The sequence below is a fragment of the Mauremys mutica genome, chromosome 14 (assembly GCF_020497125.1).
Source record: "Mauremys mutica isolate MM-2020 ecotype Southern chromosome 14, ASM2049712v1, whole genome shotgun sequence".
In the NCBI taxonomy this organism is placed as follows: Eukaryota; Metazoa; Chordata; order Testudines; family Geoemydidae; genus Mauremys; species Mauremys mutica.
Window position 1 is genome coordinate 12,207,896 of NC_059085.1, and position 26,537 is coordinate 12,234,432.

At 43.9% G+C, this 26,537-nt stretch overlaps 1 protein-coding gene across 3 annotated transcripts in view; it reads right to left on the minus strand.

The window, feature by feature from the left end:
- GNAO1 (G protein subunit alpha o1) overlaps positions 1 to 26,537 on the minus strand; it is a 310,405-nt gene that overhangs the window by 41,109 nt on the left and 242,759 nt on the right. For 2 of the 3 annotated variants that reach the window (XM_044987312.1, XM_044987311.1), the window contains exons 5-6: positions 17,003 to 17,131; positions 15,282 to 15,411 (exon numbers count right to left, since the gene is read on the minus strand). In XM_044987312.1, the coding sequence (XP_044843247.1) occupies positions 15,282 to 15,411; positions 17,003 to 17,131 (259 nt within the window). Of the gene's footprint in view, positions 1 to 2,150; positions 2,642 to 7,166; positions 7,321 to 15,281; positions 15,412 to 17,002; positions 17,132 to 26,537 lie in introns of those variants that run through there. The other variant, XM_044987310.1, reaches the window with a different exon arrangement.

Below are 26,537 nucleotides of genomic sequence, written 5' to 3' on the forward strand. Positions count from 1 at the left end.
CAAATGTTGTGGCTGGCCGTTATCTCTACCATGGACCAAACTCAATCCTGGGACCTGAACACCCCTGCATCCAAAATGACCTCCTCTGGCCCATCACCAATTTCAGTCCTGACAGCTACCAGCAGCTACAGCATTCTAATATCACATCAGTCTTTGTTGTCCCATGCCATGGGGTGTGACTATTTGATCCCTCACCACTTAAACTGAAAGAACCAATCAAAGTGAGGTGTCCACTAGCCAACTGGGAAAAGCAATAGAGAATGCTTTTCTGAGGAACTGCTAGGTACCCCACAAGCAGCTGCAAATCATTTTTCTAATTTAAGGCCCATCATTAAGGAAAATTGAAAGATGTTGCACAAAAAAATCTAGTTATTGCTTTTCCTGGGGACACTGGTAAGCAACAGCACAAGTGAACTGCACGTTTCTGGTATTGCTGAAGAAGCTAAGTATTTAGGACCCTAATTTTAACAGCATTTAGGCACCTAAAGATGCAGCCAGCTGCCTAATGTGATTTTCAAAAGCATGTATGTGCCTAACTCCAATGAAGTGGGATGAAAATCCATCTAGAAGCCTATCAGCATCTTTAAAAATCTGGCCCTAAGTTACTTTTGAAAATGGGACACAGGCCCCTAAGTCACTTAGGTGCTTTTGAAAATGTTGCCGTAAATCTCCACCACAGCTATAGGTGAATGTTTGCTGTTAAATACTAAGGGAATGTTTGTGTGCGTGTGAACATAAGCAGGTAAACTCTGATTTTCTGAACACTTAATAGCTACATTTGTGTTCGTCAAAGCTGGTATCTGGTCCTGACTTCAAAATCCTCTAGAAATCTGAAATTTGCTTTTGTGAAACTTTATGAAGATTTTGGGTGGCCCCCGAGACCTTTGTAAAATATGGGCTCTCCTGCATTGTGTGTGCACGCACACACACGCTCAATGCACAAAGCAGGCTGATTTCCCCGTGCACACACACACACACACGTACTCATGCCTAGCCTTAGAAAACCTGGTGTCCCAAAAGAGACCGAATTACAGTGTCCCCCTATGGGGCCAGAGACGGGAAGCTTACTTCTGGTTGTGGGCCACAGTCTCTTGTCTGCTCCGTACCCTTCGTACTGCTCACGTATGGCAAAGTGGACGGATTTAATTCTGAAATGTCCCTTTGAAAAGGGAAGCTTCCTGCTGATGCAAACCTGGCACAGATGGGTCCTTTGCCAGCCACCTTCCCCTGCACCCGCATAGGAGAGGGGAGAGGGCATGGTGGGGCACGCCTTCTCCGTGCTGATCTTCTGCTGGCCTAAAACCCCTCAGGGCCCTTAAGCCAACGGCATAAGTTGGGGCCAGGCTGGCACTGCATCAGGGAGTCTTAACTAGCTCCTAGAGAACCCTGCATTTAACAGAGCTTGGATGCAGGCGGAAATTGATCCCAATGTCTCTTGCGCCTTGGTCACCTCTGAGGGACCTTTAAAGTGCCCCTTGATGCCTGCCAGTCTGACACCCACACACACTCTCTCTCTCCCTTCTGAGGAATGACTCCATCCACATCCATACTCCTTTAGCTATACTAGGAAATGTACACTACTCGCAGGACAATTCTTGCCACTAATGTCTCAGTCCATGAGTGTTGTTAACATGAATGTCCAGAAACTGCCCACTTACAGGACAGTAGCTCTGTACTATCAAGTAAAGAGAACAAGGTTAGACTTAGCGTAACAAATGGGTTATTGAAAACACGCTAGAGAAATATTTTCAATATTAATTTTGAAAGCGTGAGGTAAAACTGTTATTGGCAACAAAGGCCTTTAGACAATGCTTAGTAGCTTCTGTTACTGTGTCTTTCTTAGTAAAAGACACCAGCAAACCTCAGTCGGTCTGTTTTAGTTGTTCAAACATTTGCCCTTCCCCGCCCCAGCAAAATTTCAGAACTCCACCTAACCTGATCTTTTCAGCTTTGGGATAGAAACTGGAGCCAGAATGTGCCTCCAAAGTCAATACTGTGCATCTGGAGCTTCCAAAAAGAATGAAAGAAAAAAAGAAAAATAATGAGAATTAAAAATATCCCTCAAGTTTACAAAGAAACTGCTACTTTGATGCCAAATATTTTTAAGGCTTTGAAAAATTGACTTTTGTTTTTTAAAATGAGCCTTTTTTGGTAGTTGAAATACATTTTTAGTGGCTCTATTAGTCCGCACTACAGTATCATGAACACTGGCTGCCAATCCTAAAACTGAATCGCGGAAAGAAACATAGAGGGGATTAAAAAAAAGGGGGGGGGAGGGGAGGGAGAGACACCTAGGAGAAAGCAGAATTTTCTGCAAAGGTTCTTGCGGGCTTGGGAGGGGGTTATGTAATTTCTTCTTTATCTTCATCTTTTGGAGAAAAAAAATGGAGCAACCCTTCAACCTGAATGGGAGAGCGTTTCCTGGAGAGTGTGGGGAGAGCAGCGAGAGGGGTTTAGTAGAGTCCGCATCCACGCAGGTTGTTGGCGATGATGACATCCGTAACAGCATCAAAGACAAACTGGATGTTGTTGGTGTCAGTGGCACAGGTGATGTGCGTGTAGATCTCCTTGTTGGGGGACTTGTTCTTGCTCTCGTACTGAGATTGGATGTAGGACACGGCCTCGGTGAAAGAGTTAGAGCCTATGAGAGAAGCCAAGAAGAAAGAAAAGCACGCATTAAACCAATCCCAATCATAGGGCCCGGATCTGCTTCAATTGAAGGCAATGGGAATTTAGTAGCATTATATCATTGTTCTACCATGACTAGTTCTTACTGGGTACCCTAAGCAACAATCTATGGGTCTGACTCTCCTCTCACTTGCAAGGGTGAAGATAACAGGGTTACAATGATGTAAAATTAGCACAGGAGCAGATGCTTTCCTGACTGTTAAACCATTCCACTGTGCGATCCCAATGACATTTTCTTTCTGGATTACTGGTACCTTACATGATTGTGCATGAAAGTAAAATGGACAGGATAGTGGGCGGCATAGAGGTTGAGGGCAATGAGCATTGAAGTCATTTTAAAGAGGGAAGCAGAAGGAATTCTGTATAATCTTGCCAAAGAGCAGTGATTGTCCAGAAAAGTGGACGTTATTCGAGCTGGCCAATGTTTTCCAAATTTTGATTTTTTTTGACAGCATTTTTAATCAACATTTCCAATTTCAAAGCCAGGATGAATTGTTTGCAAAAATGTTCCTGAAAAATTCAGCCAATTTTTTTGACCTTCTCTGTAGCTGGTCAAAATAATTAAAAATTTCTGTGGAAAAAATGTCATTCATGTTTAAAATGTCAATAAAAAAATGGATGAATTTTCACCCCCAAATTTCCCATTTTTCAATCAGTTCCAGAAATTGTTCATCATCACTGCAGTGGCATCTGCTTGCGGAAATTAGAGCTTAGATTGTGTCAAATAAATCACAAGGGTTTACACCTCTTCCCTAGCCAAATGTCTATGAAAAAAGCCTCTTATTTGCTTCTACAGATTTTGTTTTAAATAGAAGCAGGAGTGGGCAGAAAATAATAAACGTTATTTTTTCATTCTTTTGCTGGCCAGATTCTATGTTAGATAATTACATTCTTTGTATGTACATTTCCACTTGGATGTGAACTTGGATACAACAGTCTGAATTTCTTGTCCTGAATTGGTGTGCCGCAGTATAGTGCGGCTGTGTATCGTCAAACAGCGCTTTCGCTAACTCCCAGAAGTGCCTGCGTTTCATTGCTGGGCAGGGGTGGAGAGGAATAGTTCCACTGTTTTGAGTCAGTGAAGCACTCAGGGTTCCTTCTGGATTGAAGGTGCTTTATAAATGTGAAATATTATTACACGTTGGCAGAGAGGGGCCTGCCCACGGCTGAGTTTTGCTTGAGCAGGGGCTAAAGCTCTGATTCAATAAAGCACTTAAACACGTTAATGAATTCAATGGAACTTAAGCATGTGCTTAAAGTTGAGCATGTGCTTATGTGTAATGCTGGGCAGAGACAGACTGCTGAATCGGGGCCTCCGTAAGGCTTGCGGGACTGACCATAGGCCTGGTTTTGTTTTGTTTGTGCCAATAAAAATATGTGCATTTTTTTATAAAAAGAAAACTTGTCAGTAGGATGCAGAAGGAAGTAGTCACTGGACTCCCACTGAGGGCAACAGGGGATAAAGTATTGTGACTCATGATCAGATGTGCCCATGTCACCCTGTCACGGCTTTTCCAAGGATTGTGGATTAGCTGAAAGCATGGGTAAATTAAGGAGAAAGAAACTGACAGTGCCTTAGAATACAACGGCCCCTTTGTGGATGCATTCTTCTAATAGTTCTGTGCCAGTCAGCAGAACTAATGCACATTTGGATCTTCATTGTAATAAAAGCATTTTGTGTAACCAACTCTTGATCTTAAAACCCCCTTGTTTGATTTCTACGCTCATCAATGAATTCTGTGTGGCAGCAGGGCAGAGCCCCCTTCCATTTGAACATTGCTTTTTCACCATGCCACAAGGCCAACTTGCAGGTGTTTCTTTGGTGGCTTGTTTTCTGTGGCATTTGCGAGATGAATGTTTGAGGACACGAATAAGCTTCTCCCATCCACATCTTCACTTTGGCCCTAAAGTCCCAGTTCAGCAAAGCACTGAAGCCTGAGCTTAACTTCAAGCACCTGCTTAAATCCCAAAGCATGTGCTTAAAGTGAAGCACATATTTAAGTGCATTGCTGAACTGGGGCCTGAGCGAGGCGCCTACCTTCTAGCGAGACGTTAACATGGTCACGTAGAACCAATGTCCTGCCTCCTGTGCCATTCCTCTCCTGGCTGCTGGCACAGGGGCTGCGGATGGCAAAAAGGAGTGTGGCTGAGGTTCCCTTACCTCCTGGCAGTTCCCAGCTGCCAGAAAAGTGCCTTGAGGCTGTGAGCGTCTGGTGCAATTTAGAACAGTCTTGAGGGTCCTGTAAGTTCTGAGAGGGACTGGCCTGGTTCCCAACCAGGCCCAGACTTGGGACACTACAAGAAGACTTACAACCACATTTCTTTTCCTCTCTCTGATTTGGTGGAGGCCTTAGCAGCCACAGACAATCTAACCACTAGTATCTAATTCGTTCCTGTACTGAGATTCCTTTAGCATGAAAGACTCTCTATAAAACTAAGTTCCATTCTGTTCTAATTTACCTACTGTCGGCATCGCCACATCGTTAGAAATAGCTATAAGAATTCCTTAAGAATGGGGCATTTCTGTGGCAACGTAATTAATTCTACAATACGCCTAAACATTCATAATCACCTTAGAAGTTCATTCAAAATTGCCCCGATGGACTTTGAGTACAGAAAATCCTTTGTTGGCTGAAATGTTTAGTTAGCGAGATAACTAGATTTATCTACTGGCTGGATTCTTTCCTGTATCTCATAACCCCATCCCCAAATAAATATCTGATCCTTCTCTGACAGAGTAAGCTGCAGAATTTCTCTTGAATCACAAAGGGAGCAGTTCAGCTCAATATTAATTTACTGTTTGGCACAGCGAAGGAATGAGGGATCCTCTCTGCCCATTCATAGTAGGAATCAAGTGCTCAGCTCTGTTTTGTAATTTGTTGGCATGCCCCAGAACTGTGATGCTCTTGGTATACTTGGTTCGCCACCATGCTGACTGACAAAGAGACCTGCCTTTCTGTCTGTCAGCTTGATTCATCCGGATGTCTCCAGCAACACTCAATAATTCATTACTGTAAAAGTTGATTTTTATGCCAGCTTGGAATTTTAATGGAGGTTTGTGGAAGACAGTGAGATACGGAGTGGAGCAGCAGAGCGCAACCACCGACTTTGCAGGAGGAAGCGTTGCCAATCATCGACAGGTCAGACATGAACCAGTCAGGCAAAAGAGGTGCTTCCTGCATGCTGGTCTGTTGCAGCACTTCAGTGCTGAGCTCCAGGGTAAGCTAATGTCCATCTTCATTTAATATTAAGCACATCTGCATCGAAGTGCTAAGTATCAGCAGGACAACTGTCCCGACTGACACTGGGGACCTCCAGAGCTATGGTGACAGTCTGCTACAGGCTGATCTAAAGAGCTCCAGCCCTGTGACTGGTGGCTGTAACAACTCATATCCTCTGAGGACTGGGTTAGAGAGGGACCTGTAACACACTCACCAGTGGGCTACTGAAGCAGCAACCTGAGGCAGTGTGGCCTAGTGGATAGAGCACTGAACAAGCACTGATTCTGCTACTGGCCTGCTGAGTGACCTTGGGCAGTCACTTCAGTGCTCTGTGCCTCAGTTTCCCTATATGTTAATTGGGGACAATTATACTGATCTCCTTTGCAAAATGCTTTGAGATTTGTAGATTTTAAGGCAAGAAGGGCCCATGAGACCACCTGGTCTGACCTCCTGCATAACACACAGTCTCCTGATGAAAAGCACTACATAGAAGCCAGGTATTGGTATTATAATTATTAATGCCTGGCATATGAAAATGAAGTTGGCTATCTGAATCAGGGGAAACGGAGTAGCCTTGAGCTATGGACTCATTGGCTTTATTTGTCAATGGCATGGCATGTGTCTTCTATACTGTGTGTCCATCAAGCTGTAATTACTTTTTTATTTGTTGGTTAATAAGCCAGTTGAGTCTTTTCTGGGGAATCACGGTGCTCACCAGAGGTGTCATATTCCCATGTGGTTATACAACCATTTATTCACAAACAGCACAGGTTCTTCAGACCTCTGCCAAATTGCCCAGCCAATGAGCCTCAAGAGGCGGGAGCTTCTAGAGGCGGGAGCCGAGTACCATCTCCCTGCTCATTCAGGCCGTGACCATCCCTCTGAAACTGCCAACAACAGGTCAGCTAGTGGCAATTGTGGTTATTTTAGTGATAGTGACAACATGTCCCCTAGGGATTTGGCTTAAACCAATCAACATATTGTACATGGGCCACTCACTGAACAGCTGTCAGACAGTGGAAGCAGCTGGGAGATGATTCTGCAGCCTTTATTCAAAGAAAACGTCCACTTGAAGTCAACGGGAGTTTTGCCTAAGGGTTGCAGGATTGGCACCTTTATCATCATTGCCTGAGATGCACCTTAAAAACCAGCAACCTCGATTTGAAAAGCTGCATATCCCATTACCCTGAGCCACCTCTCTCTTTGCTGGGCATTGGTGTGCACATGGTTTAAAAAGGAACCCTAGTTTCTCATTACCTGTGTACTCCGGAAAGCAGATAGTCAATGGAGATTTCTTAATTTTTTCCTCAAATATGTCCTTCTTGTTTAGAAAGAGGATGATGGACGTGTCTGTGAACCACTTGTTGTTACAGATGCTGTCAAACAGCTTCAATGATTCGTGCATGCGGTTCTGTAATATAAAGGAGAGGGCGTATCAGATTAAAGACGGTGACCGCGTGGTGTTCAACATGTAGGGAAATCTAAAACATCTAAATTGAGGAGGAAAAAAAATAAAAACTACAGTATATGTAATAAATTTATGTATACATACAGGTGAACATGTACATACACAGATGCAATCCCTATGATATTTGACAGACAGTTAGTAACAAGGGCATTTCATTACATAGAGCTGTTTATTTTGCATAGTGTATAGTTTACAGGATTTCAGCTCATATAAATGATCATGCACCATGCATGTAGGGGGAAGCTACTTCTGCCCTTTGGTCAGATCTATGTGTAGGTGCAGGTCATGCAGATTTTCTAAAATGTTCTTGTTAAAATTTTTCACTTCATTGTTGTGTGTGTATGGCACACAGTTGGTTGGATACATTAACCAAGGACTGTTGAGATCCTTGAATTAATCCAGAGTTGGAAGCAGACAGCAAGGTGACATCTTCTCGTTATTGACCTTGCCGTGACCTTTGCCTTGTTTTGTTATTTTGTTTAGTGGGTTTGCTTTTTTTTTTTTTTTTTTTAGTGGGGGTTTCTTTGGAAGATGGCTCAACAAAAAGTGTCTAGCAAAGAAAAAAAATTAAAGAAAATAAGGAACCCTATTACAGAAGGTACCTAAGAACAACCAAACTACAAGTCAGCAGATTAACCCGTTGATGTTAGCTCATGGAAGAACATTAGCTTGTTTGCCAATAAAGGAACCACGCATTCAAATACACACACAGGGGGAAGGCAGCTTTTTAGTTATAGGTCATGCAACGACAAAAAGATACAGAAACAGATAAAACAAAAGAAATTAAATGTATTGGTTAGGAAGTTGCAAAGTCCGCCACGTGGTCTATGGTGGTGGAAGGAGCTCACGGCAAAGTCAACCAGTAGTGTCATGTTCCCCTGCTGCTTTCAACTCTTAACTCATTTTTCTCAGTTCAAGAGAAGCTTCATACCTGCCAAATTTGGTGGGTCTCTCAAAATCTCATTTTTTGGCCTTTGTTTGGTTAGATAAGGTCAGACGGCCGAGGAAAAGTTGTGAAGGTTCTGAGGCTTGGTGCTGTTTGGAGCGAGAGGCCGAAGCCGGAATGCGCACGCCGGTTGCGCGGCCACCTCCCAACCGGGAACGGGATAGCAGAGAGAGCAGGCATAATGAGGACGAAGCACACCCAGAGAGTCATGGGATTATCAAAGGCAAATCAGGTTACAGACCAGACCACTTGCTTGGTTTTTGTCACTGGGAGCACCTCAGAGAGTGCACCCCTGGTCCACCAACACTCACACAAGACTAGCAGCTGGTACAACGAACACAGGGAATAGGCTAGATACAAAAGTGGTACATAATCTCATCTGTTAAATTGTTTCGGTGGTCGATGTGGCACAGCCCATCTGCATGTAGCCACACAGAATGACTTGTACAGCACATGTACAGTGGGCCCTGTTCAGCAGCCACTGCTTGTCTACATCTCCTGCTGAGGCTCATGCATAAGTGGCTGCATTGTTGACCCCGGTGTTTTATTTATTAGCACTTTCCTTTTTATTGCTGCACATCCTTTAATGATCACTGAACATTTTATCTAGATACAGATGATTCCATGGACAAGGAAAATATTTGAACCTGTGATCAGATATAGCATCAAATGAACCACTAGAACGGCAATGTTACTGTTTTACTGATACCACGTATCTTTGATTAGAAGCTGTGGCTTCTATTAAATTGGTTCGCTTTCCCCTCCAGCTTGTATGGTAATGATGTGGGTGAAGAGGTGGCTACACACTTAATCATTGATTTATTTATTGGACTCCATTGTTTTTCCTGGATCATTGAAGATGCTAGTAAGATGGCATCTTGCAATTTAATGGTGCATGCTGCAAGAAAACAGTCAACACCTTTTTGACCACCTGTAAATGAGTTGGTAGGTTTGCTTGCATATAATTCAACGTAGCACAGAAGGACAGAACTACCCCATTTTCTTAGCTGGCTGAACCCTCAGGTGTTTCCTTTTTCTTTTTAAAACGTCACCCGAGAGTGCTCAGACCTCTCTTTTTACTGTGGGGTATGTAAGACGCAGAGCACGGTTTCACTTTGCCAGAGGTGGAATCAAAATCATAAAGCTGTAGAAATCTGAAAAGACTTTGTTCAGATGACCCTTGGCTTTCTAAGACCCTTTGTGAGAGGGAAGGAAGAGGACGGAAGGTGGAAAGGGGCAGGAACACACATACACATAGTCACTTTTAACCAGAGTCCCTTGCAGAACATTATTTGTGCCATTCTCTATTATCCTTAACTGTTAAAACAAGATGCATACACAGCAAGATGTAAACACGGCTTCTGGGACTGAATGAAGAACAATCAGAGACCAGACATTTCGGACTGTCATAATACTTACCCTTCTGTTCATCGTCTCATAATTACACCATAATTAAAGAACAATCAGAACAGGTTAAAACAGGGGCATTTATACAGTACCGCAGTCAAAGCACATCAGGTAATATATGGTGAACACAAAAATCTTGGTTTCTAAACAGAGCAGAGGCCTTCTCATCTGGTGGACCTTTTCGCTAGTGCTGTCATATTCCCACTGTAGCCAGAGTGTTCAAAAATCCCATGATGGTTTTTTTCCCTTTAAATTTACATCAAAATGTGCAGGGAAATGGCACACTTTTCTTGAGTAAGTAATCGATGTCATTGAGTCTTCACCATTACGTACATACAGCAGAACCAATTAAATGGCAAACCCCAGTAGAAAACGGTACTTGCAATAAACATTCCTTTATATCCTACAAATCCCAGTGCCAGGATTGGACATTTCTCCTGGAGTCCCCAGGGTGAATGAAGCTAGTCTATTGTCTCCTCTGGGTTTGGGGCAGCCTTCTCCCGACAATACCCAAGATCTGTTTTCTGGCTCAATATTGCCACTACTCTCCTGAACTTTCCCTTTCCACCCACGGTTTCAACTCTGCTTCTCTTGTAATGATTGGGGCAAACAGGGTCGTTCTCACATAAGTTAAGGGCTGGGGAACCATGACATTTCCCTCTGTATGACTCCTCTTAATATTTCCACCTCTTTTACCACATTGTGCCTACTTCTAGATGCATTTGCTTTGTCATTTTGGTGGAGCAGGAAGGAAAGAAAATCTTCTAGCCTCTCTCACCTTGTTTCCTGCCAGCAGTTCTCAAATGCAGCAGGAGATATTTCTTATTTTGTGCTCTGGTGGCAAAGAAGAGGTGATTGCTTCTCTGATCTTGCTACTTTCCTGATCAGGACTAGTGTGCATCAGTACTTCTCTTCTGCTCCCCAATGTATAGCTTCTAGTTATATTGTCTACAGATGGCAAAGATCCTTGAAACCTGCTCTTTGCTTCTAAGCAAATGGGTGACTGGTGCAATTTGCACATTTATAGCCAGGAGAGCACATTAACCATATCATTCAGTGAGTGCCAGTTTCTATAGGTCCAACACTAATGCACAGCTAAGGTCAACAGCACCAAGCTGTGAGTGTGTTACACATTCAGCAACTAGGGCACCAACAGTATCTTCATATACCAGCTAGATACAGAGGAACTAAACAACAGTTTAATTCCAGAGGCAGCAAAGTGTACCACGCACATCTGCCTTTTTTCCCCTAGCATGTACAAGGAAGAACTGAAGAGGATATTATAGGTTCACATGGTAGATCCCATGCCACCATTGTCTTAAAAAGTGCCATAGGGAGCAATAAAAATCCCCACCTGCTTATGGTCCATTCCAGTGTTGTATATGAATGTTGGTAGTGGGTTTTTCCCCTACCCGTTACCTGGGATTTGGATAAGGCCTTGGGTTTTTTTTCATTTCATTGTCTTGTGAAGACTAAAAAAGTCATTGACCTACCACACTGAGAGCCTGACTGGGCAAGGCTGTCCACTGACCTGCTCAGTCACTTAGCAACTGAGTATTGCCATCTTTGTATTGTTAATTCAGTACTGTGGTAGCAGCCTTAGTGATGGACTAAGTAGATGTATATTGCCCACTGTGTGAGACCCATCTTACCATATGGAGGAAAGCTTTTGTGAACTGTGTATGGGAGGATTTACGGGGAAAACTTGGCATAACATTTCATTTTGCTTTGCTGTCTCTGCTTATAGTATATGTATGAAACCAATGGAATTCCAACAGCATTCTGGATGTCTACCTCTACATTTCATCCTTCTGCTCTGGAGTGCCTTGCACAGTCAGGTCATGGGTTGGACCATCATATGAGGAAGGCTTTTGATGTGCTGACAGTGGAGCAGTGCCTGGCTGAATTCAAGAAGTTCAGATTGGCTACATATGCAAAGCTTAGATTGGTACTTGAATGTAGGTCTAGAAATCTCATGAGAAGAAACCTTCTCATGAGATTATTAGTTCAGGCTAAGCTGGACATGCAGAAGAACTAGCCTTTCTTCTGGTTTTCATGTATTTCTTACTGTTCCTGTCTGAAAACACAGAAGTGGAGAGGCATCCCTTACTGAAAATTATGACAGTACTATAAAGCAGTGGTCTCAAATGCTACAGTGCATGCTAGGTGCTGTGATAACAGAAGAGTGGCATAGTTTTAAAACAAGGGTCATGACAAGTATATTAAAAATGATCAACTTTTCTGAACTTCAAGCAAAGTTTCACTTTGAGGGGAAGGCTTGGATCAGTTCTTATTTTATCTGCACTCATTTGCCCATTCCTATCTGACAAGGTTTCACAATGAACTTGTTGCATAAGGGCTGGCTCTCCAGTGCACTACAAACTTCTTGGGTTCAGTCTTCTTCATCTGATAGGAATGGCCTGAAATTGGAAGCTGCCTGGAATCTCTAGCTCACTGACAAAGCGACCTCAAGGGGCTGCTGCTTTAAACGCCTGGTTGCCAATTTGAGCCCAGTGATAGAAATCTAGGATCTTCATTAGAGACTGTTTGTATTATAACTATAATTTTGTCCACAGAAAGTACAGTTTTATTCAGAAAAGTATAAAATGGCATAGCGAGTTCTTATGATTATTGTCAATGATATGCTCAGTTTACAAGGAAGAAATGTTTTTTCCAAGTGCCATCTTTGCTAACGTGTTTTAAGACCTCACACATGAGCTGGGTTCTTTCTTTCTCATGTATCCTCACCAGTAATAAAGATTTTGCCCTTAGTGACATCTGTGCAATCTCAGTGCCTTCAATGGTTTTGCACAGGTTTAAGTGACTGGAACTTAGTAAGGGTTTCTATAGATGATGTGCAAGGAAGAACACAATCCAGTTAGTTTTAAAGCTGAACTATACTTTAAGGAAGGAGATTGTGGTGAGTAAAGTTGTAGGTGAAATTGTTCCTGACAGAATGGTAGGGGTGAAATTGACTGAGGCCCAACTGTCAGTAGATGCTGTATTTTCAGCACGCCATTTGCATGGGAGATCTGAGTTACGGAAGTAGCAGGGCCGAGGATACTGAATGTGTTATTTTCTTATTTCACTATTTGTGTTTGAACTCAACAGGAGCTGTTTATTTAGGCTAAACAAGAGCATCATCTGCATTTAATTTGCCCTTTGTTTGCAATGTTGTTGTAGTTTGTTTGCAGGGTTGCCAAGACCCGAAGACGAGTTGTGTAGAAGCTCGAAAGCCGGTCTCTTTCACCAGCAGAAGCTGGGTCACCCACCTTGTTTCTTTAATGAGCACTGACAACTGTCCACTCAAATGATCAGAATCTGTCTCTTTTTTCCTGTTGCCCAGAGTACTAGGGAGTGAATTGTGAAATGAAATTTACATAGAAAAAAAAATCCCAGAACAGCACCTCAAATTAATCCAAAACTAATATTCTTAACAAAGAGAGTGTGGTGCATTTGGGGTTACAGAAGCTGCTGTTCCTGCCTACATTGGGGGTTCAGAAAACATAGTCTGACTTAAAGACCTAATACAACACTAGTAAGGCTCCAATGGAGAATCATCATTGTATTTCTGTTCTCTGTTAGAGAGGTCACTGATGTGTCTGTCAGCATGGGTGGTGTGGGGAGCAACAAACATGAAGTAACATAGCCTCACAACGCTCCTGTAAATCAATTTTATCCTCATTTTATAAACCCAAGGTTAAGGCCAAAGCACTAAGAGTGGTCACTACTTCTAGGAGCTTCAGTTTTCTGGTGCCTAACAAGAGACAACATCGACCTGATTTACAGAAGTCCCGAGCATCCACAACTCCAGCTGACATCCGACAACTGGAGGGAATTGGCACCTTTGTACCTCAGACCCTAGGCATTTTTGCTAACTGAGTCCTTCCTAACCTGCATATGCTCCTCCACATCATGTGACTGGCAGATTTCCCGTTCTAGAAGGGGCATCACCTTCTCAGTGGGTGAGTGCCTCTTGGGAGCTATGGAGACATGTGGTTCACAAACACACACAGAACAGAGTTGCTGCACCCTATTATTTTAGATCTACCTAGCAGCTGACACTAATGTTATTACAGAAAATTGACCACAGAGTTGAGGGGCAGGATTTTCAAAGCGCTTTAAGAAAGTTAGGTGCCCAATTCCCATTGACTTTCACCTAACTCCCTTAGAGCCTTGAAAATTCTAGCCAATAGCTGTGATACTGGGACAGATACATAGGAAGCGGAAAACACATGTATAGGAAGGGTTCTTAGTTAATACAGATATTATAAATGTGCATCCTAAATGTTTTCTGGAGGAGTGTGGTGTGGTAGGGTGATTCAGAATCTCAATCCGAATCTGCAGATCTAGGGGGATGGGGATATGAGGCTCTTAATAGACTAAATTCTGGTGTCAATGTAACCTAAACTCATGCAATGCAGGATTTCAACAAGCAGGTGAACTCTTCACCAGAGTTCATGAATCTGACCTAGAAGATGTAATATATCAGTGCCCAAAAAGTCTCTTCGTTAATACATTATTGACTGCAAGTTACAAACTCTTTTTGAGTCCTTCCCTACCGTGTTATCCATCCTAACTTCTGATCCTTTACAAACAGGAAAAGAAATAAACGTTAGAGCCGCCTACAGAAACTGGTGACAATAGCATCTCCGTTGCTTTGTTGCACATTGGGCATGCACAAAGCATTTAGGAAGCTCTGACTTTTGGTTCTTCAATGCTGGGCAAGACAATACCTGATTACTCCTACAATTTCTTGCCTTTTCTGTTATTGACATTCCATCTTTCCAAATGCACAAGTATCTTTCTTACTGCATGCCGTATAGCTCGTGAAAAGTGCTAGTGACTATTCTCTCACCCTTTATATGCCCAGACATCTAACACATTCAGATTAATGGGACTGCCACACAATCATCCAGCCGCTAGTGTATCCCAATTTCCCTTATTTTCAATTTCCATGCAGTATTTCAGGGCTAGTATCACAGTGGGAAGTTATGGGAGATAATCCCATCCCCCATAAAACAAATTCCACCAGAGTTGAACAGTTCCCGTTTCACTCGGGAAAATGAATTTCTTTTGCATTTAGAAGCAGGTTACCCCGATAGCTTGAATCCACCTGAGGAATTTGTGGTGTTGCTACACCTTTGTGTATCTGGATGTTCCAAGTGCTGCTTACTGAGTTCCTTACATTTGTTTTCAAAAGCACCTAGTCACTGCTTATCACTCTACTCTCTGGGTTCAGGATCCTCTTTATGTCCCATGGCATTTTGCACTGATCAACTTGAGAGAAAAGAAAACACTATAACGTAATCAGAGAAAGAAACTGTTACCTGGGTTAACTCCACCCTGGGCAATGGAAGACTTAATTTCCAAGGGCTGGGGGAAGAAAGGATCTGCACACCCTTTCAGAATCAAGGGAAGACGTGTGATTAACAAGTCCATTGATTTGGTACAAGCCAATAAGAGTGTGAGTTGATCCCTGAGCAACGGCAGGCTATGCAATAGGCCAGCGATGAAGTGTTGGGGCCTGTGTCGCCCCGTAAACACTCACCGTGGTTTCGTCTTCATGGAGCACCTGATCGTAACCACTCAGCGCGACACAAAAAATGATCGCTGTGACGTCCTCAAAGCAGTGGATCCATTTCTTACGTTCTGACCTCTGACCTCCCACATCGAACAGCCTGTGCATGAAACAGGGACGTCTCTTCATTTATTCTTTATTAACAAAGGGAAAATATTAGTAATCCCTTTTGTATTTCTAAGTACTCATCCCTGGAGGGCTCCTAGCACAGGGCAACAGAGTCTGCAGCGACTGTCACTTCTTCCTTCTCTGAGGTTTGGAACCCCTCTCTCTCCAAAGCGGAATTCTGCAGGTAGTGGTGGTTAGGGGAACCCATGACAGCATAAGCTCCTGAAGATTGTCCAGGGACTTGGATGCTGTGTGGGATTTGTTGGCAGTGCATGGGCAAGGTGCCTTTCTGAGGATAGCTCTTGCTTTCCAGAGAGCCCTAGCAATCTGCATGTATCTTAAGTGTTCGGTGGGTTTAAGAGGCCGAACTCCCAGTCTTCTTGTGTGTGTGTGTGTGTGTGTGTGTGTGTGTGTATATATGTCTCTTAGAAACCTCTGTCTGCCCTGCACTCGAGAGTAGAATTACTGGCAAAGTCTAGGAGCATCAGTGTGACTATCCCATGTAGACAACAAATGGCCGAATGTTTTTACCATATGCCATTCCGGACTGGAGAAGAGTCTGTTTATTCTTGTGTCACGTCTCCAACCCAGGCAAGTACTAGAGGGTTCAGAGGAAGAGGCAAGGAACCCCATAATGGGCAAATGTAGAACAACCTGCTCATCAGGGAATTTTTTTTCTAAACCAAGGCAAGTAGTGCCCTAGTGCCTACCCCACGCAGGTGATGAAAGGATTAATGTGGGCTGCAGAGGCCAATTAACCCACCTGGTTGCACCTGGAGGGTGGGCCAGGGCTAGTTACTGATGAACCCCAGCTGGGGAAGGGTTGGGTGGCATTATACACAGAGGAAGTTTGGAACAGAAAGAGGCTGAAGGAAGAAACTCTGCTGTCCCTGTCCTGGGGATATGGTGTGACGAGACTTTGAGGGAACCAGAAGGCTCTTGCAGGGTGAGGAGAGCCCAGGAGAAGGCTTGGCAGGAAGAAGCCCAGGGAGGTGGCAGTAAGGACTCTGTTGGCAGGAACCTTGACTGCCTGTCCCAGATTCCTGGACTGGAACCCAGTGTAGTGAGTAGGACTGGGTTCCCTTACCAGCCCCCGGGAAGGGGATATGGATTACAAAAAGCCCAAAGACAAGATGTATGGACCACTGGGCCCAAAATTGAGGGCAGCAGACTGGATGGAGGGACCAGACATTTTTTGTTGGACTTTATATTACCCTGAAAAGGTGGGAACTGAAGCATGAGCAGGTGTGAGGGCTGAGTCACAAGGATGGGTCACCCTCCCACCCCAGGACTGGAGCAGCTGTGAGACGGGGATGCTACAGAGGACAGACCTGCCATGCCATGCCATGCCCAGCCATGAGTGGGTATGTGTGTGGTGAGTGTACTCTGCCTCCGTTACAAACCATTTTACATACCATATGCTAGTACCCACAGAAACGCAGCCACCTCTGGGGTCGAGGATAGCAGCTAGTGAGACAAGCATACTGTGGGAGAGGTTTTGCCCAAGGTAATATGGTTGCAGTCATACAATGCTGATATTTGAACTGCCTGAAAATACAACAGTGGATTCACATCAGACTTACCTGAAGTGGAGGTTTTTGAATGTGAAATGGGTTTCTACAATGCCGGTTGTTTTGACCCTGGTTCGAAGTATATCCTGCTCTGTTGGCTGGTAGTCTGGAGCTCCGATTCGATCTAAGCTGTCTAGGTAGCTGTAACAGGAAAAAAATCACAGGAGAGTAAGAAACACATATTAATTGTTGTCAATCTCATTTTTCTGTGCTGTTTGTACTTTGGTTAAGGAAAAAAATCCTCTCTTGAAAAAAGCCTAAACCCACTGGCTCAAGTATTAGATCTCACACTAACCCGGAAGCAGGAAATGAAATGATCAGGTTCTGCTTGATATGATTCTTGATAAAGGGATTCCAATCTGTGAAATATGTATTTTTGTTATTTTCTATTTGTACTGCAGTAGCATCTAGTGGTGATCAGGATCTCACTCTGCTTGGCACTCTACACACACAACAAAAATGCCCTAAAGAGCTTCCAAATAGCTTTTTTCTAAAACTCCACAGCATTTTCAAATGATGGTCCAGAAGACTATAGTGAAGCTCTCAGACACTGCAGTGTTTTGGTCCATTACTGTAGAATACTGATGTATTTTCTTATAATGCTAATTTTTTTTCAAATTGTAAGCTCATTGCTAATGTCCTCTCCTGTATCTTTACAGCCCCTAACCCATAGGTAGGCAACCTATGGCACGGGTGCCGAGGGCGGCACGCGAGCTGATTTTCAGTGGCACTCACACTGCCTGGGTCCTGGCCACTGGTCCGGGGGGCTCTGCATTTTAATTTAATTTTAAATGAAGCTTCTTAAACATTTTAAAAACCTTATTTACTTTACATACAACAATAGTTTAGTTCTATATTATAGACTTCTAGAAAGAGACCTTCTAAAGAGGTTAAAATGTATGACTGGCACGCGAAATCTTAAATTAGAGTGACTAAATGAAGGCTCGGCACAGCACTTCTGAAAGGTTGCCGACCCCTGCACTAGCCCATTGTGGGTACTCCTGGAATATAAATAATAACGATATAATGATAGGAGAAAGTGGGAAAAGAAAAGGCACAAAGAGCATATACAGAAGCCTAAGACTTAGACCAGGGAATTAAATTCCAGATTTTCAAATACCTTTTATTTAAGTGCTTAATTTCAACACCAAAGTTTGAAAATTTTGTCTCATGTCACTGCCGGTGGCTTCATTTTACACGGCATGTGTCTAAATACCATTCACTAAGTGCTGGATCCTGCTAGGGGCTGCACAACCCGGGTCCAATCCACCAGCAAAGCACTTAAGCGCATGCATCCCACCTGAGTAATCCATTTAAAATCAATGAAGCTACTCATGTGCTTCAAATTGGGCACAAGCTTACAGGACTGAGCCTGACATATGTTCATCTAGTGAAAAAGAATTGTGTGCAACACTGCCTAGAAATAAGAAGGCTGGAAGCAAATCGGTTGGCTTTTCTGAGGGAGAAATTACTGACTCTGAATTGGCCTTGCAGAGTTATTTCATTTAAGAACCTGCTCAACGTGTGCAAAATGTTCTCTTTGAGGTAAGGAGATAGGTACAGTGGTTGCCATTAAACTTTTTACAATTTCACATTTTTGCCTACCCATCATTTCTGAGGTATTGGTGGTATTCCCTTTATCTGCCATCTGTAGCAGTGCAAATACTGCGGTAGTGGAAATTACTTGCAATCAGCAGTTGGAAAGATTTTTATCGTGTCCACTTTATTATTTGGGCTAGTTGAAAAAACTTGATGGATTTTTTTTTTGGGGACCAGTTCTAGTCGTTATCCCCACTGAAGTCTAGGCACAGTGAGGCCTGAATCAAAGCCCATTGAAAGCAGTGAAAAAACTCCTATTAATGTCAATGGGCTTTGGATCAGGCGTAAGTAACTTGGCCAAGGTTGCATAGTGGGGCAGTGGCAGAGATTGGCATTGAACCTAGGTCTCCAGAGCCCAAGTGTCCTGCTCTAATCCTTAAGCCATAAGTAAAATAAAACCCAAACAGAATACACGGTGGTGGTGTAAGCAGAGCAAAAATAACGAAGAAGGTCAGACGAGATGATTGTCAAGGTTACAATGCTGAAAAGTGCTCAAGTCATTATGAGCCCACTTTTGACAATTGGATTTAGGATCCTAAGTCATTTAGGTGCTTGTAACAGGGTTGGCACCCACCTCTCAAGTGCCCCCTTCTGGTTGGATGTGTCTGTGTTCTTTAGTTCTGGCGACCCCTTTCGATGGTTGTCAGGCGAGTTTGTCAGACATACAGTGCTCTGGCCGAGTCCCACTGTCTGCATGTTAATCAGCACAACCCCCTTCTGGGATATATGGTCCACCAGGGCCTATCTCAGTACTCCTCTGTTAGTGTCTCTCTCTAGCCCTCCACGGGCTTTGGTCTTTAAGTAGTCCGGCACTGGTATGGGGCTGCATCCCCAAGGCTTCCTCCCTGGAGACATTATCTTCCTGCAGCCCTCCCCAGGCTCAGTCCATACTCAGTCCTAGCAACCACCCAGGTGCTCCCTCAATGCTCCCCCGGTTCCTGCTAGCAAACTCTAGCCCTGCTGCTCTTCCAGGCAACCAGACCTACAGTCCTTTCTCCTCCTGCTCCAAGCAGCAACTAACTACTGGGCTGCTCTGCAACTCCTTTTATATGGCCCTCCCAGGCCCTGATTGGCTGCTTCCCCTGCAGCCACTCTAGCCTGCTTGGAGGACCTCTCCACTGCTCCTTCCCTGGGATGGCTGTGGCAGAACCCTGAGGCCTCCGGAAGGGGGTCTTTGGGCCTAGTCCACCCCATCACACTGCTTTAGAAAACTGTACCCAATTCTGGGCTTAGAATGTTTGTCGTCCTTGTCTCAAACCAAGGCCCACTGGGTGTTGGGGAAATAGCCTTGGCCATCGTGCCACACCAACACACGAGAGTCCCAGGGAATTCAGCCTTGGGTGGGCCATCTTCCAGGGCTCCACAGCCTGCTTCCTGGCTGGCCACATGGTCTTGACCCTGATTGGCTGGTGACTATAGATGCACGTCCTGCTTCCCTTCTGGCTTTGTTTGAGCAATGAGTCATTGCCTGCTTGTTGCTACTCAGACCCACCTGAACCTGCCTTACTGGCTTCTCACCTCGTTTGACCTGGGCCGGCCACCTTCTCTAACCCTGCCACGCTCCCTGACCCCACCTTGCTGTACCTTCCCCTTGGATTGGATCTCCTGGCGATTGAACCCCTTGCATGAACTCTGACCACTGATCGGGACTTCCCTTTTACCCTCCTGATTCCCGGGCATTACAAGCCTTCATCGTATAGCCTGGCCCAACACTCAAGCCTGAGGCACACAGGTTTATTTTTTTTGTATTAAATCAACATCCCTTTCAGGTGAAAATATCCATCGATCATTGGTTTCCTGAGCTGCATATACCCATGATCCATTTACTCACCCAAACACAGGTTGTAAGGTTTAAAATAATTCAGCCCGATCAAATGTAGCATATAGAAATAAGGTGAATTTAGTTTAGATTAACATTTAATAAGTGTTTTCAGCACTCAGCTGTACTGTACGATGAGATCTTTTCCATTGTCCAGGTTGCACCCACTGTAACTCCTATTGAAGTTGATGTGGGTTACATGTATGCATGAAGAAAGGGCCCTAGTGGAATTAGCAGAAAATGCCCGAGATGGGAAGAGAAATGGTGCAAGATTGTGTAAGGAAAGGATCATGCCACCCAGAAGGAATATGAATTTACTCCTGGGTGGAAGGAAGTTCAAGTCTGAGCCCTCCACATTTGGATGCACACAGAGTCTGGTTTGAGCGTCTCCCTCAATTTGTGCTGAATGTACCATGTTTTAAGTTGAAGATTTTGTGAGTGGGTTGGGCGCTCATGGAAGAGGAGGACTCATAGCACTGATGTGATAGTACGTGAGCTTCCCCACGCAGCTCTGCTGCCGCACCTCAAGTCTGACCTGTAACATCTTTGGCTGGTTAATTCTGGGTTCTCATATAGTCTAATATGCTTCAACCCTGACCCACAACACCTCCTGCTGTTCCAGCTGTAGGCACCTCACATGGCTGTGCTAAAGTACCTGAAGCCATATTTGCAACACTCCCTGGTATTGCAATGCTGAGCTACCATGCAACTCTACTCATGCACTCGTAACTGGACTTGAAACACCTCTCTTCCAGCCATGCGCCTCTCTTCACACCAATAAACAAAGAAAACTGAAGATCCAGCTATTTCTTCTATAGGGAAGGGAAAAAGAGATTAGGGCTGAAACCCTGGCCCCACCGAAATCCCCATTGACTTCAGTTGGGACAGCATTTTACTTTGTCAGTTTCTTAGTAACTGGAAAGTGTTCAGACTTTGGTGATGGTGGCCATATAAGTACCTAGATAAATAGATAAGGGCTGGGATTTTCAAAGAGCTTAAGGGAATTAGGTACCCATTGAAATGCCCATTAAAATTTGATGGGATTTGTCCATGTAACTCCCTTCTGCATCTTTGAAATAGAGCCAAGATGAATTCGTGGGTGCGTGTAAATCATGCTGAAGTGGTGTCTGATTGTGTGGTGGTTTTGTGATGTGAAACAAATCAGAGAACAGGATAAAACCTACCAACTAATTTTTATTTGTGTCCTGAGTTTCTTTTTGACCAAAGGGCTCTTGAACGGAAAGACCTTGGGCTCCATTCAGTACCCTACTGTTACGGTACATTCCACTACACTGGAAAAAACAAGCCATCCTCCAAACTGAAAAACAAACCCGTTGCTAAATTTGCTCTTCTCATCTTATATGTTTGCCACTGAATGTTTTCATTCTTCATTTTCTGTGAAGAATCACAAGAATGACGTCACCCAAGGAAATTGCAAGGTCTAAGTAGAATTATTTCTACTGTGCCCTTTGTCAAGCATTTAAAAACATAATGCTTTTGTGATAGATGCTCCCTTAATAGACTTGTGATGGGCCCTGGATGTATGAATGGGGGCTGTATCAGCACATCCTTGTAATAAGATTCCTCGCTCTGATGGCTGCAGACATAATCACTCATGTTCTATTCACAACTGGTTGTCAGCTTGTATTATTTAAGAGATGGCTGTCTGAAGAAGTGAATTTCTCTACATTAGCGTATCCACCCATAGCCAGCTTTGCAGTAAATTAAGTTGCTCGTATACACCTGCTGGTCTATGCCCTCATGAAAAAAAGCTATAGAAAGCCGGGGTGTAAGAGTGGGGATGAGGGACATCTCCCTGGATATTTTGTTCTGCGTTGCACACTGAAGACTCATTTACATGCATTTATCTTTGTTTCCTGCAAACTGCTCAGTTCTCTTCACCTTAGCATGTTTCCTGATAGTTATTACAATTTGTTCTTTCCCCTGGGGGATCACTCTCCAAATCCAGGAAGTGAAAGAAGAAGAGATATCAAAAGAACAGGCTAAGAAAAGGAATATGCTGAGATCCAGCCCACAAATTGCAACCTCAGCATGCTGCAAATTGCCAGGAAGTCAGATAGCCAGCCAGCATGTAGAGGGCGTAGCAACATAGGAATTGACATAAAAGAATAGACCCATGGTCCGTCTAGTCCCCTATCCTGTCTTGGACAATGTCCAGTAGCAGTAGCTTCAAGAAGAACTTCCAGTCTGCCCACACAGTGGATAATTATGTCTCCCACATAAGGGAAGTTCCTCCCAATCTCCATTAATTAATGGTTAGCTTATGCCCTGAACCATCAAAGCTTATAGCCCTAGCTTTTAAAAATTCTCATCCACTGTACCTGTGCGTGTTCTCATTATGCATTCACATCCTTTTTGTCTGTCTTACTAAGCCCTTGGGCTCTCTGTCTTGTGGCAGTGAGTGCCACAAACCAATTTTGTATTGTGTAAGTGGTATGCCCCTTAATCACTTTTGAATGTCTTGCCATTCCCTCTCGTTGAATGCCCCCTTGTTCTTGTGTAGGGAGAAGTTTCATAAATGTGCCTGACATACCTTCTCTACACCATTCATTCTTTTGTATACCTCGTCCTATTTGTCTCGTCTCTAAATTAAAGAAGCCCAATCTTTTCAAGCATTCCTCATACGTCTTTCCATGTCTTAAATTATTTTCATTCCCTGTCTCTGGTGCCTGTATATTTCTGTTATTCTCAATGAGGGAGGACCCTCACTTTATATGAAGCCACAATATTTTCAGTGTTCATTTTCAACCTCATTCTTTATACAATATTGGTGGCTCGGTTGGCTGCTGGGGCTTGGAATTTCCTGCATCTGGAGCAGAATCCTTTCAACTGAACTTCTTGCAATTGAACTGAGTGCATTGGGGATTGACAAAACATTGCATTTCAATCTTATCAAGCTTCGTGGTAGGAGCGCATGAGCACATGGGTGTCACACTAATACAGAGCTGTAGGAACGGGAAGTGGTCTCCGTTGGATGGCCTGTTTTAACATTTTTAGCTTAGTTCAGTTCCCCCCTGCCTGAGGTCTTTAAAGCTTCAAAGAATAGCAGATCCTAATTACACACATTAATTAAAGCCTTCCACAAGGGTCATTATTGTGTTACGGGACACACACACACTTATTGAATGCTATTGTGATGGGACTACGGTGCACTGTAGATGCTGTAAACGGTAAATGGAGGCAAAATCTTCCCTTCTTATAGAACTTACATTGTTAATGCTTCTATGGTAAGAAGCCCTGCTGAGAAACAGGGAGTGAAGTTCCACTTTAGTGAGGATGGGGAGAAATCCCTACGAAGGTCAGCCAGTGTACAGCGATCCTGAGAAACACTAAGAACTGTAACCCAAAGGCCAAAATATTGTGGTAGATAGTTGTCACAGCCAATAGTCTTGATGACACAACCCCATAGGATGCCAACATCCATTTAATGAGGCTTTGGAGGATGTTCGGTGACCATATGACTCCACGTCATAACGGCATTGGAAATTGGGCCTGTTTTGCTTAACTCGGGCAACAGGGTGTGTAAACTGGAGTGCAACCACATCGTAAGAGGCAAACCAGAGCTTGTTTGCAGGCTGCATTGCTCTGGGCACGCAGGAATTAACAAAAAAGCTGCAGAAAGGATAGAGTTTTAGGATACGTGAGTAAGCCTCTGGCATTTATACTCTGGAGTTGAATGGCTCATTTACTGAATGCATCTTCTATCTTAAAGGCTTTGTTTTGCAGCAGATTGCTGATTCCTGAGTCATTCAGTTTATGAGGCTTTAGGCAGCAAAACCCAAATATATTATGCTGCTAAAAGTAAAGTCCACAAAGAACATAATTTCCTGAGGTACAGTCAGAGAAACAGGTTGAACAGCTGATGCGAAAAGGTAAAGAGTGGTCAGTCTTGAATGTCTTTACACTGTAATGCTTAGAATAATCCAGATTTACCAAAAGCACTCTGTGGAGAACACAGGTAAAGCCTCTTGTCACTTCTTTAACTTTCTGCAACAGCACATAATACCAGTCCACCAATACTACAGCTAATGATGACTTTGCCATATAGGAATTACCATAAGAAACAGACCAATGGCATCCTGTCTTGCAATGGCCAGTGTTGGATGCATCATAGGCAGGGGCGGCTCCAGGCACCAGCGCAGCAAGTGCATGCCTGGGGCGGCAAGCCGCGGGGGGTAGCCTGCCAGTCGCTGTGAGGGCGACAGGCAGGTGGCTTTTGGCGGTGCGCCTGCGGGAGGTCCGCTGGACCCGCGGCTTCGGCGGCAATGCAGCGGCAGGGACGCCGATGGTGCGGCATTGGCGGACCTCCCGCAGGCACGCCGCCGAAAGCCGCCTGCCTGCCGCGCTTGGGGTGGCAAAAAACATAGAGCCGCCCCTGATCATAGGAATACTTAAAACCTCCCCAATGCATTACATTGGGTGATACTAGACCATGGGCAGATTTCTTCCTGAGTTTAAGTGACTTCGTTAAAACCCCAATCAACAGCTACCTTGGGTCAACATATAGCACAGGCAGCTGGCTCTGCAGAATCGGTTAGGTCTATTGTCAAGGAGGAACATTTTTCAGTACAGCTCATAGGAATTCATACTTGCAACTGCTGACATTAATGAAAATGAAGTGAGATTTCTAAAGTGATCTTTCAGCAGCCCACAAGCGGATTAAGATGTGTATGATCTCTATGACCAAAGGGCCATATGTACTGTACCCTGTAGCCTAATTTGCTGGCATTAAAAAAAAAGTGTTTAGCTAACAGTTACCACAGCTATTTTCTATTTTAAGTAGAGAGTTCATCTGTGATTATCTCAGTTATTACTGTGTGATAACTAATGGAAAATGTTGACTTTTTAATAGTGATAATTTTTTTCCACATGATTCAAGCCTGGATACTAACTTCTTGTTTTCTTTGATCAATGGACAAATACCCTGATGTGTAATTAACAATAGTCCTTATTTGATATCCCTGAAATTAAGCAATAAACAAAAGGCCCTTGATTGAAAGAGCATTGGTAGCTGCTCTGCACAAGCACAGTAGCCTCTAGTAATACCTTCCAGGCAAACAAAAAACAACCATCACACCAAAACGCCGACTGTGGGTAATGCCTCCAGCAGGCATGAAACAACTCTCAATACAGTTATTTGGGACGGTTTGATATCAGGCAGACACATACTGTGATACTACAGCATCTCCTCCCCTTCTCTCTCCTCCTCGCCCCGCTCTCTCTCAGACACACACCCTTTACCACATCTGTCACACCTTCCCCCAGTAATCATTCCGGAGAACAGGAAAAAACACACACATGCTACTATATTCTTTTCCAATCATTCTGGAGCATAGGAAACACACATGCTATCATACATATGATTCCTGACCCAGCCATATAATACCATATCTGCAGTCAGTCATCAAACACACACAACCACAGTGTAACATTAATCATTGCATATGAAACCCTGGAAACCTATGCACACAATCACCCTATGCCCTGTTAGAAATCCATTTCTGAGCATAGGAACCACACCCATACATGCTCCCATCCCATTTCACCCTTTAATTCTAGAGGATCTTGAATATTGTTCTTCACATATCTAACAATGAGTTCTCATAATGGACAGGAAAAAAAAGACTATAGATTAAAAAATAGAAGGGCAGGAGCACCAATGAGGTGCCTTCTGATTCCAGCTCAGAGGAAGGAGGTTTTGAGAATGCACTTATGGAAATTAGACAACCAATCTGCTGTTTTCACTCATCCCCTCCGCTCCCCCTCATTTTCTCTTTTCATGTAATTACATTGATTTTTTTTAAATACAGGCTCTCTCTGCAGCACCTGCATTTCATCATCCTTCTGCTGCTGCAGCTATAAACCCCCATTTTGCAGCCGAACAGATCATATTCTGGTGCGATCAAAGTGTAATAATCATAACGCTGTCCCCTGCCCCCAAAGCCCACTTACAGAACCAAAAATACAGGCAGCATGACAGCTCCACTTGACAGGCTGGCTACTGTTTGTGGGGAGAAGCTAATTAACCACTGGGTCGCACCTGGAGTGGGCCACGGCTAATTCCTGATGACACTCAGTTGAGGATGGGCCGGGTGGTGCTACAAACAG